Raw genomic sequence first — 17,146 nt, forward strand, 5'->3', positions numbered from 1 at the left:
CGGTGGTGCGGCCCATTCTCTCACTTGCGAACCTTCTCACCCTCCGTACCTGAACGGGGCTCTCAACGAATACCGAAGTCCTGGGCTTGGAGGGAAGGGCCTGTCGATCAAGGTCTCAAACGTGCATTTACATCGGTCGAATGAAAGCCGACGTCGTCCTCGAGACCTGCATTGGCCGATTTACGGGGACCTTCGGAGACCGTTGCAACCAAGACATGGTAGGCATTCCATACCAATCCCCCTGTGCGGGCCCGGGAATACTGACAACTTCGACAGCCCGCACAAAAGAGCTCGGAGCAGATTACAACTCATCTGTCAAATGAAAAAAATGGCCCGTTGTCGGGGGGTCTCCCCCCGACTGCCCGGACCCGCCGCCCCTAGCATCGCATCGCATCCCGTCGCATCTCAGTCGTCTTACATCTCCAGGGGCCCTTCGACCCGAAAAAAGGCTGTTTCTTACTCTCTCCAGATGCCCGGGTCTCATCTCGATATGGCCTCCAATGACGACATGCTGCTAAGCGCGTTTGATCTGACCATCCTCCCGACAATTGGGAAGAGCATGGAATATTCGTCTGCAGAAGCTCCCGGCTGTTCATCAGCACCAGCACCGATCGGGCACGTACTGCGGCCAATGGGCGCCGGAAAGACAGCCACCGGTTCGGTGGAACCCCAATGAGCGTTGATTGATGACCAGCACAGCCCTATCCCTGCACGCTGTACCTCTTAGCCCGGGCTATATGGACAATGTACTTGGGGGGTGCCAGCCATGGTTGAGCAGCAACAGCCACCTAGCCTCGATGCATGGCTATTCTTTTCCTCTCTTGTCAGCACGAAGTCGAAGCTCCTGTTCGATCTACCATCCCATTTCCCCCGTTGCGGAAAGGTGCCCACGACCGTCAAACGACGACCCTTGGGCTATATTCAGCATTTTTGGATGGGGACATCGACCTCAAATTAGCTTTCCCTGCCTGCCCGCTCTTGGGTGCGGGTTTTGTCCACTGAGAGCTCGAAAAGCGGCTCTTGGCAGCTCGTTGATCTGATGGCTTCCCATTGGTGATCCCAGCAGCATTCTTCGCATCCCAGCCCGTCACCGCGGAAGCGTTGTGCAACGAGAGCAGAATCCGGTTCCTGGCTCACGGGCCGAGACCCTGTCCTGTCACGCCGCAAGGGGCAAATAATCACCATCCTTCAGTTCTCAAGACAAGCAGCATAGCTTCCGTTGGTCGACGGGACCAGCTCCGGGGCCTCAAAATTTTGTTCATCCTGCAAGGATCAGGATCAACAAGAGTCCATGCCAATCTTGAAGAATCATTAGCGAAACACCACCACGTTGAAATGGAGGTCTGGCCGTCGCCCCGGGCACTGAGTTGGGTCGACAGGGTTGCTGAGTTGCAGGCTTGGGCGTGCTCTATGGAGCAGTTCGCGAGGGGCCAGCATACCCTCATTTAGCAATCCAGCCGTGCGCTATCCTTGATTGACTGCAGGCGGGCTGTCGCTCAATTGTGGGCATCGCAGAGAACACTCTCTGAAAATACAAAGATGGTCCAGATGGAGGAGGGGTCACAGATCATCACCAAGGACCTCGGCCAGGGCAAGGCTCAATGGAGGCCACACCTTAATGTTCCTGCCTAGGCTCGATGATCCAAGAACTCAACTTGCGTTCCACGGCTGGTATCTGGTCTAGGCAGGACGATGGTAGGACTATCAGACATCAGGGATGGCTAATAAGCGCAAGCAAGACAAGACCTGGTGTGTCTTGTTTTGGGGCCATGATGCAGAGTCAGCCCTGCCGTTCAAGACAAGAGAGCTATCTTGGGTCGGCACCCTGTCGGCTCTGGCTGCTGATGGGTGTCGAAGCCGGTGCAACCAGCCGATAATAGACTCTCGGGCGTTTTGTTTCGTCCTTCAAGCGCACTCAACCGCGGCACGACGACACAGCAGCGGCAGTACCTGACAGAAGTCAGGACTAAGATATGCAACGGCATGGCAAGTCGGTATGACAGCCGCGGCTGCGCTGCTACTTCTGCCCTAAGAATGGTACCAGAAATGATGGTCGATGCAAATCAGCATGCGGCATCGACCTTGGAATCTTTCAAGGCACAGGGACGAGGGCCAATGGAAGGGACCTGACGATATCGTACAACCATCCACCCATGGCATGGCATGGCATCCTACCGCACATCAGCCCTGCTGCATCTCATCAACCCAAAGTATGGGGACACACTCCCGGCAGTGGTCCAATTTCAGACATCATGTTCAATTGGGGAATGGATGGTGAAAGATGACTCTTTTGGCCGACAGTCTCCATCGCATCCATCCCACACGCATCGAGCAGTAGGCATGTATGGATGTTACTTACGTTCTGTACCTTACCTACCCTACAGGGCACTTTGCACACCCACACCATCCCGGGCCCTGAACCACACCCACCTTACTGCCCTGCACTTGCACCTGCACCACACTTACCCCCCTCCCCCCAGCCCATTTTCCACAGCCCACACCCTCTCCGCCTGCTCACCTTTCGCTCACTGTTCTGTCTCTTGCGCTCTCTCTCTCTTTCTCTTCTCACACCTGCTGCGCCGCGCCTTACAGGGCCATCGTCGAAGGTGCCTTGCACCTTTTCCTGGCCCTGGCCTGCGCCATCATGTCCGTTGTCTGCATATCGCTCTAATGCACAGAGAGATGCAGCCTTAGTCATTTGGGTCTCACTCAGATGATCCGGCGTGGACTGCCATGGCCCACTGCTGCCTTAGAGCTTTCTCTCTCTCTCACACACACACTCCATCTTCCACTCGCTCCAAGCTTGTCTCGAGTGTGACGGCTCCCCAGGCTGCCAGGCCTATAAGGCCGTGATGCCTTCTCGATTCCTTCTCCCTGTCTCTTGCCTGTTTCTGTACAGTCATCACATCACGAGTACGCTCTCTTAGGTTTCCTTTCCTATTTCCTTTTCTGCCTTATTCCCCTTGCTTCTCTGCACACTTGGCAGCTTTCAGTCGCTCTGGTCTCAACACTCTCGATACCCTTTATTAAAGAACGGCCGCATCCCACCATATCTTGACAGGAAGGATTCATCCTTGGACATATTCATTCATCCATCCGAGATCCAATTGATCTATTCATCACATTCAAGAACAACAAGCACACACAAGTCAACCTAGACAACTCTCAAAATGTGCTATCAAATCGTTGAGCTCTACTCGGCCTGCCGGTGCCTCTACTACCAGCACGCCATTGACAGATGCGCTTCATATGGACGACCCGGTCACAGCATTCAGAAGCGAACAATCTTGGTGGGCTACGCATGTCACGCCCACACCTCGTCTCATGGAGGCTACGCATCACAATACACCTACTCAGACTCTGGCTACCACTCAAGCCACTCAAGCAGCAGGAGCTCTCGCCAATACCGATGAAATGTCTTGTCTTCGGTGACGGGTTGCTGTTCATGGCGTTCCCCGAAGCTGGAGCTTTTCAAGTTCAGCGACTGGGTTGTCTACCTATACTCTTTCAGAGCTAGGTCGCCATCGCAGACGCTACACCCGTCCCAGCTATCACTCCTCTTGGTTGGCCATGACCGGCTGATGTCGTCCTCGGCGCCCCCCGCCATGAGATGACTAGCCGACGGCCTTCACAACATCTTCGCTCCTCTCATCATTACTCAACTCAATTTCGTTCTTACGCCCCGCCATGAAAACCAGCAACGAAGTTATCGAAGACAGAGACGAGATCACGAAAACGTTAGACAGACGTTACACGGCCTATTAGTTGTCACCACCCGCGCGCTACAATAAAACGACATCTTGAAACTCGCCCACGTTCCCCTTCCGGTCTCGACCCTCGGCTTCTTCGAAATCTTCTCAATATTTTCTTTCTTTCTCCGGATTTTCTTTTTGGATATCATTCACTCCCGACACGGCTGCTTTCTTTATCGACATTCAGCTTGCATAGCGTTGGCATTGGGTTTTGCATTGGGCGGCTTGGGCGGTTTGGATGGAATGAGAGAGCATACCAGAGATGCTGTTAACTTCTAATCGGCGGGTCCGCCATTGCCTCGGTGGAAGGCAGTTTCTTGTGGCTTTCATATTCTGGTCTGGCATGGTTTCCAACATCGGTCCTACAGGCATACTGCAACGGTTTTTGAGGTTTTTTTCTTCTTATTTCCTTTTCTTGACAGCTTCTGTATTCTGAAAGCATTTGGCAGGCGGGTGGGCGGTACAATACCAGGCGTTTAGGGATCAGGCATATATGGTGGTTTGGAAGGACCAACCGGGTGAGCGAGGTTTTTTTTTGTTGTTGTTTACTTCTTTTCCTCTCAAAGTTTTCCGCATACCCTTGAAAATTTCTTCTCTTTTCCTGACTCTCGATACTTTCTGTCTGTCTACTTCTCTCTATCTCTCTCTTCTCTGATCTGTACCATCATACTATCAAAGACGAGTCGCTCTGGTAAGCGGCGAGGACAGCAATGCCGCAGGAATGCATGGAGGGTTTCGGACACAGGAATGCCCGGGAAAATCTTCTTTGATGCTAGTCATCAAAACCTTTTCGATTCTTTGGGAGAGACTCGAATCACACTTTTGCATCTCATTCGGGGAACAAAACGAGGCCAAAAAAAAAATCCATTTACTGCCACTCCAATTGGTCAGGGACCGGGGGGAGTGTTGATGGACGGTATTGGATCGGCAGACGCTAAGACCCTGCAGGAACAACGAGCTGGACAAGCAAGAGAACAGATTTGGTCAAGGGCCTCTCCAACGGGTCCAGACATGTCTCGTGTGTTTTAACACAGATCGTTTGTTTTTTCTACAATAGAAAATGTAGCACAATTTACAGCATGCAAACCCTCCAGACCACTTGCAATTATCAGATGATCAAACAAAAGCATATATCAGGTAGCAGCAAATCATAGTACACCAGTCGTTGAATACACGCGGGTGGCGAGAAAACAGCCTCAATTGCGGACGTGAGTCAAATCCCCCACCGTTAGGCAGACTCGCGGCCCGGTAACCAATGAGGTATGACTTCTCCGTGGACGCGGGAGAGAGGGAATAGCGACATGGAATAGGTAGCGTGCCCCTAGCCAGCGGCGTGTAGCAGTGGGAATCGCTGAGGGGGGACTAAACTGCATTGGGAAACATTTTTCGAGCGTAAAAATGGAAGGAATGATGGGGACTCCTCTGGTGAAGATGGGCAGATGGACATTTCATTGGGCGGTACGGAAGGGGGGAGAGAACTTTAATTCGAGGCTGGCTGGCTGTGGGCATGGCCGGAGAGCGGCTTTTGCGCTGTTCCTTTGCGGCGAGGGGAAGGGGGGAGGGAAGACACGGCAGGCTGGCCAGGCAGCACGAATACCCTTTTTGTCTAGGGGTTCTCTTACACGCCATTGGTCGAGGTGACGGCGGCGATGAAGGGGGCAGATGGGGGCCGGAACCAGCCTCGTAGGATTCCATGTTTTATTTGGGGTGCGAGCCTCGCCTCGTGGGTTGTGCTGTCATTGTACGGAGAACGGTGCATAGCTCGTCGCGCGTATGGCGTGTGTTGAGGGTGGGGTAACACACTTCTGTTCGCCTGGTGGTTCAAAGTTCTGACCCCGGGTTCACCTCTCTCTCTGCCGCGCCGTATTTTTGGGTGTGTACCTTACTGTTGAAAGGGCGTGTATCCGTATGGGTGTGGTCTTCTCTGCGCGCGGCGCGGGAGCTCGGGAGACCTGATACGGAATAATATGGCACACGCGGGTATGGTTTACGGGGCGTGGTGGGAATTGTTGAAGAATCTGAGACAGATGGAGGTAGGTGGCTCTAGCTTCCTTTCCTTGCACCCTGTCTCTGCATATCCCTACGGTTGGGTCTTCGGGTCTCTCTTACTCTTCCTGGGACGGAGGTCGAAGAAGCAAGTAATTTTGATGGGTTTTTGGGGGGCCAGGGAGGGGAGGGGGAAGAAGAGGCATGTGTTCCCGAGAGCTAATGGAGACAGGGGTTGCTGTGGTCTGTGAGGAGGGAGCTTATGGGCATGGGGGGGAGCAAAGATGCATGGGGTGATGGACTGAATTGGGGATAAGCACGGATTACCAGACGTCCTTTACTCTTGTCCTCTGCGTTTCTCCTCGGGTCGTCGCGATTGATTGAATTCTGACAGGAGTGGTGGTCTGTTCGGCTGGCATGGCACGGGGCGAATGGTGGTCGTTGAAATTGTGAACTTTTGGTGTTGGTGGGGGAGACATTGAGCACGAGATGCGATGATGAGATGGGATGTTTCTAAGAATAGAACTATTTTTAGAGGCGCCGGGTGGTGGCCGGGCGGCGGAAGGAGCTTTTTTCGCTTGACGGACGAACAGGGCGTGTGGAGACCGGGGGTGGTAACTGGCGTGTGGTGTTCATTTGGAGAAGGAAAAGTGGGGTCATCGCGGCAGTCTCCCTCTCTCTCTCAGAGTGTCACATGGAGATGAGCCGGAGGGTCGGAGGGTCGGAGGGTGGCGCTTGTTTTGGGAATAGGCGAGATAGCGCGGGTTGGCTGTCTCTCTCTCCCGTCCCCGCGGAACCTGTCTTGGATAACTAGCGTTGGGGTCTAAAAATGTACACACGGTTTTCGCGGGTAGATGGGCTTGTGGTTGCAGTTTTGTTCATGTACGGGACTTTGTTTTTTTTTTGGTTTCTGTTCGAGTGTGTGTGTGTGGTTGGGCGTTTGAAGAAAGATGACGATGATTGATGATGGGGATGGGGGGAAATAGTGCCGTGCATGAGTGGCATGCATGACGCTTGTTCTTTGCTGGCTTGCCGGGAGACGGAGGCACCCCGGGGAAACGTGTCAGATGTCAGATGCTAGGCCATGCGCGCCGCCGGGGGACAAGGCGATTGTGGGTTTGTGGTTTGGGCCGCCGGCTTGCTTTCCCATCAGGATTGAAGAAAGTCCGATGGGGGGCCATTTTTGGCGTTCGGGATGGATGAGTGAGATTCTGCGGCCGGGGGAGGAGATTGAAGGGGGCGTAGGGGTGACTGCTTGTTGTTTCCATGGGGAAATATTACGGTTCGGTGTGGGAAAGTTTAGGACTCTGAGAGAGGATAGTTTGGCGCGTTCTGCTATCATGGAGGGTTGGGTGAGAATCTCATTGCAGAGACGGACCGCAGCAAAGACAAGCCCAGTGCGCGTGTTTCTTTTTGGGGTTTGGAGCACAGCCCGGCACGGCATTAGTGGATTAGACGACAGACGCGGGAAGGCGCAGGCAAGCGCAGCAAGCGCAAGCGCGGCGTCTGTTACGCGAGTGTGGCAAGATTAGGTAAGGCAGGGTGGGCGTGGTCATGATCTGAGCAGCCAGCGTAGCCGGGCTTGACGCTAGGGCTTTGCGCAGCCCAAGTATGTAAGGTGCATCATGTGCGTGAGTGGTTGAGTATCTCTTGGCTGCTGTGCTTTCCTGTGTTACCACCCACCCAACTGGGCTTATGTTTTGGGATGGGGAAGAAAGGGCGTGCATCTACAGAATGCGGCTACTGCAACAGCATCGTACTTTCGGCATCGACAGGCCAGGTCCATGTAACACGAAGCTGTCAAGGTTGAAGATGAGGTGAAAGCCAACGGGGGGTTGCTTTGCAGGCTCCAGGATTGGAGCGAGGTGGGATTGACGAGGCACGATGAAGATGTACGAATTCGGGGCATCATTTGCACTATTTTGCGCCGCAAAATGTATGCATGTATCCCCAAAAAAGCAAAGCCTCGAAATGTGCATCTTTGCAGATCATCAAACAGTTGTCAAGCTGTGAAACTAGCGGGAAAAGACACACATGCTGCAAGCCCCGGGTTTATTTTCTGCCCAACGCTAAAAGTCCCCCCTCATCCTTGTCTAGCTGTGAATGTGACGATTGAATGATGCGCTTTTCACCGGGGGCCGGGGGACGTTTGGCAATTTTACGTAGGCGAAGCAGAATAAGCACATAATACGTAGGTAGCTGAGAAGCCATGTCTTGGGAGATGGGATGAGGGGACCCACGATTCCGGTTGGTGGGTTTGGTATGGTTTCTTTTTGTTGCCTTCCTGTTGCTGCCCGTCTGGCGGTGGGTTAGGTAGCCAAGGCAGGCCAGGCCAGCAGCTGTTTGCTCGCCAGAGGATTCTCGGTAACACGGCTGCAGATTACGGGCTGATCCCTTAGCAGTTGGGGAGTGCACTGAGTGAAAGGCAATCACATCAGACCTCTAAACATCAAAGACGGGATGGATCATGGCGGTCTTGGGGCCTGGGGGGGTTTCCGAGCATCGTGACGGGAAGGATGAAGTTCGGTTCGGCTGCGGTTTTGGCGGGTCCCGTCATCGTGGACGGCCGGGGTGGGGGTTCCGTTAGGCCCCGGAGCCAAGCTCCAATTGACGAGCCATGGGGTCATATGCCAACGCGAGGGGGCGGCGAAGGTCAGAAGGCAGCAAGATAAGATCACATCACGAAAACTTGCCCGGCTGAATGTAAATGCACACTGAAAGCAAACAAAACAGGTTGCTGAAGCACAAGGAATGGTTCCCGGGATCGTGTTGCGCGGGAGAGCGGCACGGGAGGGGACGCGAGAATCCTCTCGGGCAGAATCGATGTTTGGCCTCGTTCTGGGGTGTTTGTTGCGTGTTTGTTTGCTTGCCCCCCGTATCCGAGATTCCAGATCCCCCCTCGATCAACCTCACGGTCGGTTCTGCCTGGAGGTCGATTCCGGGCAAACTTGGATGAGGCCCCCGGGGCTACCTTACGCTGTGGGGACCTCGGACTATTGTCTCACATTTTACAGAACCTACGCCGTACTCACAAACACACGATTTTCCAGTCAATGGCTGAAGGATTTCTACAATTGCGAAGCAAGCTGAAGTAGACTTGGGGTAAAACTTCCCGAGAGAGAAAGAAGGAAGCAAAAGAAGCGGGCACTTTTTTGGTTGAGCATTTCTTTGGTGGATGGATGGGATGCTGCCGCTGGGCCGGTAGTGGTTTGTTTTGGGGTCCAAAAAAAGAGTCTCGGGTCTAATGCGGCCGGATATGCAGCGGTCGTCCGCGGCGCCCCGGCTCCGGCTGCTTATTTTTGTTGGAACGTGTGTATGTGTGTGTGTTCCTGTCTTGGCTGCAGTTGTCTTCGCAGCTTTCGGTGTGCAAGGTAGGCAGCGAGAGGTGGACGGAGGAATCCATGGGCGTGGGAAATGCAATGCGGCTGGCTGATTACGGCGGCGCGGCAAGGGCTTCTGGTTTGCTTGGTAGGGGAGGAGAATCTGCATGTCTCGCTTTCAGGTTAGCAGCGATCGATCGGGTAGTAGGGGAAAATAATGACAGCCCCAGGTTTGGTGTCTTTTGGGGACTTTTGGGGGGGAGCTGAGGACGCATGTCCCTGTTTTTTGGAATGCTACCCGGCTGCTGCATTGCATTGGGTTGGTTCTAAATCGGTTCACCTACACCGACCTGGCGATGCATCTGGCAGGGCGATGAAGGGCAGGTCGTTGCGAGCGCTTGTGTGGACGTTTGAATTGGTCGAGAGTGCAAATGCTCGAGGTCACCAACAAGACGATGGAAGTTGTCGCACCCCACCACACACAGATACTCGCTCACGAGATCAGTTTGCCGTTCCGCCCCATGTTTCTGTTGATGGTGGCAGGAAACAAAATGAGAGGAGGGATGTTTGTTGCAATCCCCTCCCCTGGTCGATTCAGCCCGGGGTCTGGCCAAGATTCCAGGTCGAAGAATGTAGGTGCCTGGCCGGACGAGGTGTGAGAGGTTTCATTGAGGCATGGAATCGCATCACCACGGCCTGGGGATAATGATCACTCGCATCGAGGTTACACCGGCATGGGTATGTGGCGTGGGGATAGATTTGACCCTCTGCGCCAGCCCCTCGCTCCCCCTGGTCTTTGGGACTGCGCTTGGGAGCAACGAAGCGCGGGCTCGTGGTTCATGGCCATGAGGCAGGCATAGTGTGTCGACATTGTGGCAACATGGCATGGGGTGTCACAAAATAGGATTATGGGGTTACGGGTGGGAATGAGATACTGGCCGGGACAAACCGTGGGGTCGGTCCTGTAATGGTTTTGAGTTGTGAGGTGAGATGTGGCTGGTTTGGCGGCTGTTCTGGGCTGTGAAGTGAGTGAGATTGAGGCTCAGTTCTTTGGATTTCTGATGGTCCATGAGGTGTGTGACAGGGCCATGATCGGCGTGCGATTTGATGGTGAAGCAACGGATAGGACGTGTACCAAAGTATCGAGTCAAAATGGCGGCGGACGACAGAACCCAGCCAAGATGGCGATGCCGATGTTTGAACAGAGCAATCGCCGTTGTCTCGCGACGAAAGGGCCGTCGGGAGGATTCGGTGAAATTTGCATCGCAGGCCTGAGCTGTGATCGGCTGCGGACGAGGGCGGCGTTTAGGACGATGGTGGAGAAGGATGTTTTGCGCGGTATGAAGCTGAGGGCGAGCTGCTTTCTTTGTGACAAGATAGCGAAGACATAGCATGTTGTCTCCAAATCATCATGGGTTAACCCAGCTGTCGTTGTATGATCTGTCGCTAGGTAAATGACGATCAGAGGAAGAAAAGCAAGCAAACAATCTTGAGACCAATCCCAGGGCTTTGGGAGGGATGAGGACGCTGAAACTGGCCGCTAGCTTGGGCCCTGACCGGCGGCGGGTGCCGACAGTTTAGCCACACACACCGCACTCTCCGGGCCACACGGGCCATGGTGGGGTCGCCCATTTACGGCGGACCGCGTCGCGTCGCGCCTTTGACCTGCGACCTCACGATTGAACCTCGGCGATAGTAGACGTCCTCAACGGCTTGCCGACGTCGACTACGACCTCCTCGAGAGCACTTGACGTCGGCTACTTGTCATTGTCTGCACGACCCTGCATTAGCAAGGAGATGAGCACATTATCGACTTCGCCACAGTAGTTGTCGCTTTGCCGGTTTCGGCTCACCGATAGCATCTCCCCAGGCATCGTGAGTACCATGTCCCCGTCACCACGTGACCTCTAGAAGATATTCGCTGAGAGACAGCCTCGCATTGAGGCTCTATCACTCAAGTGATCTCACCAATCTTCTATGTCGTGGACCATGCTATCTTGAAACTAACTGATCCTCCCAGACTCTTGCCGGCCTGCCGTGACGTCCTCAGCATGGCGCCCAACCAGCTGCCTAGGGTCCGGTCGGCGGAAGCGTCCATCGAGAAGGGTCGTTCAGCCTATGCAGACCAGCGTTTCCGCGTCGCTCTGGAGCACTTCACACTCGTCGCAGGAAACTGTCCCTGCTCATCACCCTCATCATCTTCTTCAGCTGGTCGGGGTACTTCAAGCAGCGCATCTGAAACCCAGCAACGCCGCCGCCGGGAACGATGCACATGTCGAGACTTTGGCCAGGCTGCTGCTCTTGCTCGTAGGGAAAGGGGCGCCGTGTACGCGGAGGCGACGAAGGAGTGCAAGTGCGGCGCTGAGAAGACGTGGGGAAAGTGTCATCGCGAGGGCCATGTGCAGGCGCTGGACTACCGGGCTGCGTGCTTCGAGAAGATGGGGAACCTTGAGAAGGCCAGGAAAGATGCGGAGTGGTTGCTGGAGATTGCACCGCGGAGGTTGGAGGTATGCTTTGTCTGGCTTTCATTGTGCCCTTGCGGTGCTTTCTTAGCTATGGCAACAACGTGACTGACATTACTCAGGGCTACATGAGACTCGGCAAGATTTACCGACTTGAAAAGAAGCCGGAGTTGGCTTGGGCGATATGGACTGCTGGTGTTGATGCTGGCCAGAGAGAGGGTCTTGGCGGGACGACAAAGTATCAGGTAGGTCTCCCAACTCTTGTACTGAAACTATAATGACAAGTGCAAGCAACTATGCAAAATTCGGGAACCGTTACACAAACACTTCTGCCGCAAAGATCCATTAGACCTCCCGTCAGAGCTGGTCGAGAGCATATTCTCCTACTTCGAGTTTATAGAGTTATGGTATGCGAGCTCCGTTTCTCTCCATATACTGTGATTCTAACCTAGCTAGCCGCTTTTCGGGTGTCTGTAAACGCTGGGAAACCTTCTTCGATACCCATCCCTACATTTGGAGAGAACTCCACTTCAGAGTCACAAATACTCAAAAGCCCCCTCGCGTGAGCTTCATGAAGACACTGCGCAAACGCACCGCCGGTCGTGCACGCAGCCTCATCATACCCAACGCCCACACCTTCCAGCTCAACCAGTCGAAATGGATATCGCTCATTCAGACCACGAATCCACAGACGACAAGTCGTTTGGAGCTGGGCGGCATCCGGCGCAACATGGACGGCGACTGGGGGTATAAGCTACCTCCAAAGCCGCCCTTCTTCGAGGGCCTTTCTCATCTCAAATTCAACTTTCACCACACTCACTCAGAGTACACCGGCAGAGGCGGGCCGCAAGATTTCGTCAGACAATTCGTCGAACGCGCGAAGGATAATCTGCAGAGTCTCACGTTGATAAGCATGTATCTAAATGACCTCAACTGGCCTGAAATGCCCCGTCTCAAGATCCTACAACTCACAGGCCCACTGAACAATACCCTCTCAAATCTTACCACAGAACGTCGAATAAACCCCGTGAGTCTTCTTGACCCCACGCCTCTTCACTCGTACTAATAAGAACTCCCCTTTAGTTCGCACTCGCAAGAGCAACCCCGAACCTGCAGCAACTCTACCTCGAAAACTGCGGCGTCTTCACCGACCTCGACTCCCTCTCCCCGCCCGAGGACTGCTGGTCCCTCTGGCGCCATCTCCAAGTCATCCGTCTCGGCACAACACGGAGCGGCCTCTCCATGGGGAACAAACGCCACTTCCCCCCGCTCCACCCGTCCTCCTTCCGCGTCTTCGAAGCCCGCGCCACGCACCAGGGGAACCACGGCGACTGGCTCCCGCAGCAGCTGCCGCTCGACTACTCCGGCTACGCCGAGGCCTCCGCCTCCCCGACCGCGCAGGACGACAAGCTCGACCTCGTCACGTACCCCAACCTCGAGCGCTTCTGGATGCCCAAGCTGCCGCTGAGCGTCGACCTCGCCACCATCCTCCTCGAGCCGGCCATCCGCTCCGGCCGCCTGCGCGAGGTCGGCCTCTGCTGGCGCCAGGACCCGGGCCAGTACTTCCCCGCGGCGCTCGACTTCCTGCGTGGCGCGGCCTCCGTGCGCACCCTCGGCTTTTTTGATTTTGACTTCGAGTCCCACGAGGCGCTCACCCGCGACGCCGCGCACCGCGGCGCGAACCCCAACGATCTGCTCTTCGGCTTTCTCGAGAGCTTCCCGAACCTCGAGGTGCTCGAGCTGCACTCCTCCCTCTGCGAGCCGGCGCGCATCGGCGCCGTCATCGAAAGGGTCGTGAAGCTCGGCCGGCGGCTGCGGAGGGTGTACCAGCGGGCGCTGACGGGCGTGCTGATGGACCAGCTGAGGGCGTTTTGCGAGGCGCACGGCGTGGAGCTGGTGTACGGGAGCTGGGAGGCGGCGTTTCCTGTGCCGTTGGAGGATGCTGAGCCGGTTGAGGCTGCGGTGTACTGAGGATGTTTTTCGTAGATTCCCTCCCTTTCCTCGGCGTCCTGCATGCTGTTAATGTACGGGTATAAAGATGAATAATGAGATACGGACGAAAGGGCGCAAATGCTCGCGCCCGCTGCACTTATATGCAACTTTCCCCTTGTTTCCTCCCGACGATTACTCGGCTGGGTGGTGGAGGGCTGTTGATGTAACGGAGGGAGTTGGCGGCGTTGATATTGCGCGGTTGATTCTGATTCTTATGCGTCCCTTTCGATCCCCGGCCCTTTCGCGAGGTCAAATTATCGCGGCTAGATTGAATGATCACTACCAACCCACCTCGTCGGTGACATACTTGACTGGGAGAAGCATCAAGTGGCCTAGACGATAATAACAACTGAGATTTTGCGTTGCGTCTCCCTCTTCTCAACTTTCCCGGGCCAGTGTAGTGACGATTTACCACACGAGGATCCCAACTCATTACCCATTACCCATTACCCGTTGCTCAACATTATATCAACTCACGTCGTCAAGAGCCACATCACAAGAACACTTCAGTATCGATAAAATAGTTGAACAAGCAAAAAAACAGACATGTTAGATTAAATGATCCAAGCTCCGCGCGACTAAACAAGACGACACACACATACACGCGCGCTTCGCTCGCTCAGTGCTCGCTACCTGAAAGTAAACAAATCGTGGGTGGGGGGTTCTTCAACTCTGCCATGTCGGTAGTGGCCCGATTCAAAACAAGGCCACGCACCATTCATGACGCGAAACACAAAAATCACTAAATCCTCCCTTCCTCCAGCTCAGCCTGCCTGCCTGCCTGCCTGCCTGCCCTTTCAACTCGCGGCGCTGTCCCAGCCCCAGTTCGTCGCTCGCTCTTCCGGCTTTCCCGTTTTCTCTAACGCCGTTGTGGGGGAATTATCCCAATCTCCCATGATATCTTTGAATCCTCCTTTGGAAAACAAACAGAAGACGACAGAGTTCTATTATAAGTGATAGTGATGTGGGCAATCTGATTTGAACCCTGGTATTCGTATATAAGTATGAAGCGGGGGAAAAGGAAGGTAGTAATGATTCGGTGTTTTTGGTATCACCGCGCGGGTGAAGGGGGAACGGCGACGTTGCCCGAGATGAGGCTTTCCATCTCCCAGGGGCTAAGCGTGCTTCTCCTCCTCGACTGGACTTTGCTGACGCGTCTGTCGCGCTTGCGCTTGGGAGAGCGGAGTTGTTGCTCTTCCTCCTGCGGCAGGTCGCGCTTGACGGGGTCCAGATCTTGCTTTGATTCTGAGACGGCTTCGGGCTGCTTCGGCTCCGGTGGAACGGCGACGATGGTCTCTGGCGGCGGGGGAGGCATGGGTCGCGGCGTTGACTGTTGCGATGGCGGCGCCGCGACCGCCTTGATCGCGCCTCCGCGAGCGGCCTTGAGCTTTGCGCGGACGCGGGCGGCGTCGGCCTCGCGCTCTGAAGCGGCGAGCTTTGCGGCGATGGTAGCCATTGTCAAAGGGCTTTGTTGGGGTTGAGGCTCTGCTGGGCGAGGGAGAGGCAGACGCGAGGGAACGCGGCGCAGCGGCGTTCGGGCCGGCGTCGCCTTTGTGCTGTTAGTTTGCGTGGCGGGCCCTGGGGGCGGGCCGTCGTTGCTTTCGTTGCTCTCCTGCGAGACTGTGCGGATGTTGGCGGTTGGAGAGCGCGGCTCCGCGGGGGCGGATGGTGGCTGCGCGGTTGCAAGATGAGGCGGCTTTGGAAGCTTGCGGACTGTGGGCGTCTGGTTCACGGCAGAGGGGGGAGACTCTGCGGGAGTCTTAAGCGGTGCGCCGTTGTGGGTGGATTCAGAGTCGACAGAGGTGGCTGAGGTGACGCGAAAGCAATCGTCGACAGGGTATGAGGGCTTTTGAGGTGAGCGCGGGAGCTGGGTGCGGTGCGGTGGAGGCTTGGGTGCAACTGCCTCGACGGCGCGGATCTCCCAGGTCTTTTCTTCAGTGATGGTGGTGAAGTCGCCTGGCTTTTCGCGGCGAGCCCGAACATCGCGGTTGCCAGCCGAGGAAGAGTCCTTCAGGGGGCTCAATTGAGGAGCAGGAGGGAGAGGAGGGGGGCTGACGTATGCGGCAGACTGCTGGAGGATCTCGACGTTGGGCTCCTCGACATCGAGCTCCTCAACATCGACATCCTCAAAAATGCTAGACTCGTAGTCGCTTCGGTCATCTTCGAGGTCATCATACTGAACTTCTCTGAAGTTGTTGTTGTACTGTTCAGGCGCGGGAACAAGATGAAGAGACTCGACTCTCTGCTCGACTCGCTGGGGTTGAGGGCAAGGAGACTCAGGCATTTCCTCGTCGTCCTCGTCTTCTTCTTCCTCTTCCTGGTCCTGGTCCTGGTCCTCCTCGTCGAAGTCGGCTGTACACTCCTCCTTGACACAGGAGAGCTCGTGCTCATGCATGTCTACGCCGCCGTGCTGAGTCTCCTCGACATTGCGCACACGAACGGGACTGAGACGAAGACCCATCTTCAACTCCTCCATATTGACAGGCTTGCCGTCAACAGCCATACGCCGACGCCAGCCGTCAATGAGGTGGACAGCCTCTTGCCAACGGTTCTCCATCTTGACCCAACCAGCACGCAGGCGGGCAATCTCCTCTTCACGGACTTCAACTTCCTCAATAGGGGCAAATGAAGGGTTCGTGAGAATCGATCTAAGATGCTCAAGAATGGCGTCAAGCTCCGTAGCCATGTCCTCGGCCGTAGGCAAAGCGACTGCATGACCGTCACCTTGGGTGGTCCGAACATCGCAGCCGCTCATCTCGCGCAGTCGCTGCGTCGTTCGTCGCACAATGCCGAGTAGAGACTCATTTTCTTCGCTGAGGTTGCGCGAAAGCTCTGTAAGAAATTCGTTCGTCTCGCTTCGCAAGTCATAGTTGGAGTCCTCGGTGTTGGTTGTCCTGCCACCGCGCTTAGGCGATATCTTATCCTCGCCCTCGCCGGCGGCGACGGTGATGACGGTGACCGCAGAGCTCTTTGCCGCGCCGCGAGGACGGCCAGCGTCTCCAAGTTGCTTCTTCAGGCCGTCAATCTGGCGATCGCGGCGGCGGACCTCTGTCGCGCACGAGGCACGTGTCTGGGCTACGAGGGTCTTGGCGCGGGCAACCTCGTCCTTGAGGCCGCGGACAGCAGCGTCTGCCGATTTGAGCTGGGTTCGCAGCGCGGTTTCGGTGGCCTCGCTGATGTCGACCTTGCGCTGGGCTTCGGTGTGCTTCTCCGAGATGCGTGCAATGTCGTCCGTGTATCGCAGGTTCTCGGCTCGGATGGTTCGTAGCGTGGTCGAGAGGTTCTCGCGGTGTTCGGCGTCGCGCTTTAGGATGTGGAAACAAACATCGTCTCAGTTTGGGGATCTTCAAAGGTAGTTTTTCAAAAGGGACGAGGGCACACGCACGTCTCGGCGCAAGATCAAATCATTGACTATGCTCATGATCTTGCCCATGGTGGCCTCCGTGCCGCCCGGATTGTCGTCCGGGTCGGCGAAGTTAATGGTCTGACCATCGCGGAGCAGTCCCCGCGAGAGCAGCTGGTTGTTGATGTACAGCGACGCTGTACGCAAATTATCGTTCTCTGCCATTGTGATGGACGTGTCTCTCGGCGAGACGAGGATACTGCTTGTGTATTCCCCTGTCTAAGGCATGCG

General features: G+C 55.4%; 2 protein-coding genes across 2 annotated transcripts; one reads left to right on the forward strand and one right to left on the reverse strand.

The window, feature by feature from the left end:
* Positions 1 to 10,371: 10,371 nt before the first annotated feature.
* Positions 10,372 to 13,491, forward strand: CGGC5_v015747 (uncharacterized protein; the record flags this gene model as incomplete). The annotated part of the gene is made up of 7 exons (XM_066153312.1): positions 10,372 to 10,396; positions 10,918 to 10,933; positions 11,079 to 11,565; positions 11,643 to 11,765; positions 11,812 to 11,927; positions 11,977 to 12,547; positions 12,604 to 13,491. 7 exons carry the CDS (start codon positions 10,372 to 10,374, stop codon positions 13,489 to 13,491), a joined length of 2,226 nt encoding a protein of 741 aa, XP_066007142.1.
* A 1,072-nt stretch (positions 13,492 to 14,563) lies between these two features.
* On the reverse strand, positions 14,564 to 17,080 carry CGGC5_v015748 (uncharacterized protein; the record flags this gene model as incomplete). Its single annotated transcript, XM_032020455.1, has 2 exons — positions 14,564 to 16,816; positions 16,898 to 17,080. 2 exons carry the CDS (start codon positions 17,078 to 17,080, stop codon positions 14,564 to 14,566), a joined length of 2,436 nt encoding a protein of 811 aa, XP_031882511.1.
* Between the last annotated feature and the right edge of the window lie 66 nt (positions 17,081 to 17,146).

This window comes from Colletotrichum fructicola (assembly GCF_000319635.2).
Source record: "Colletotrichum fructicola Nara gc5 chromosome Unknown KSG_Nara_v1_contig10, whole genome shotgun sequence".
Lineage (NCBI taxonomy): Eukaryota > Fungi > Ascomycota > Sordariomycetes > Glomerellales > Glomerellaceae > Colletotrichum > Colletotrichum fructicola.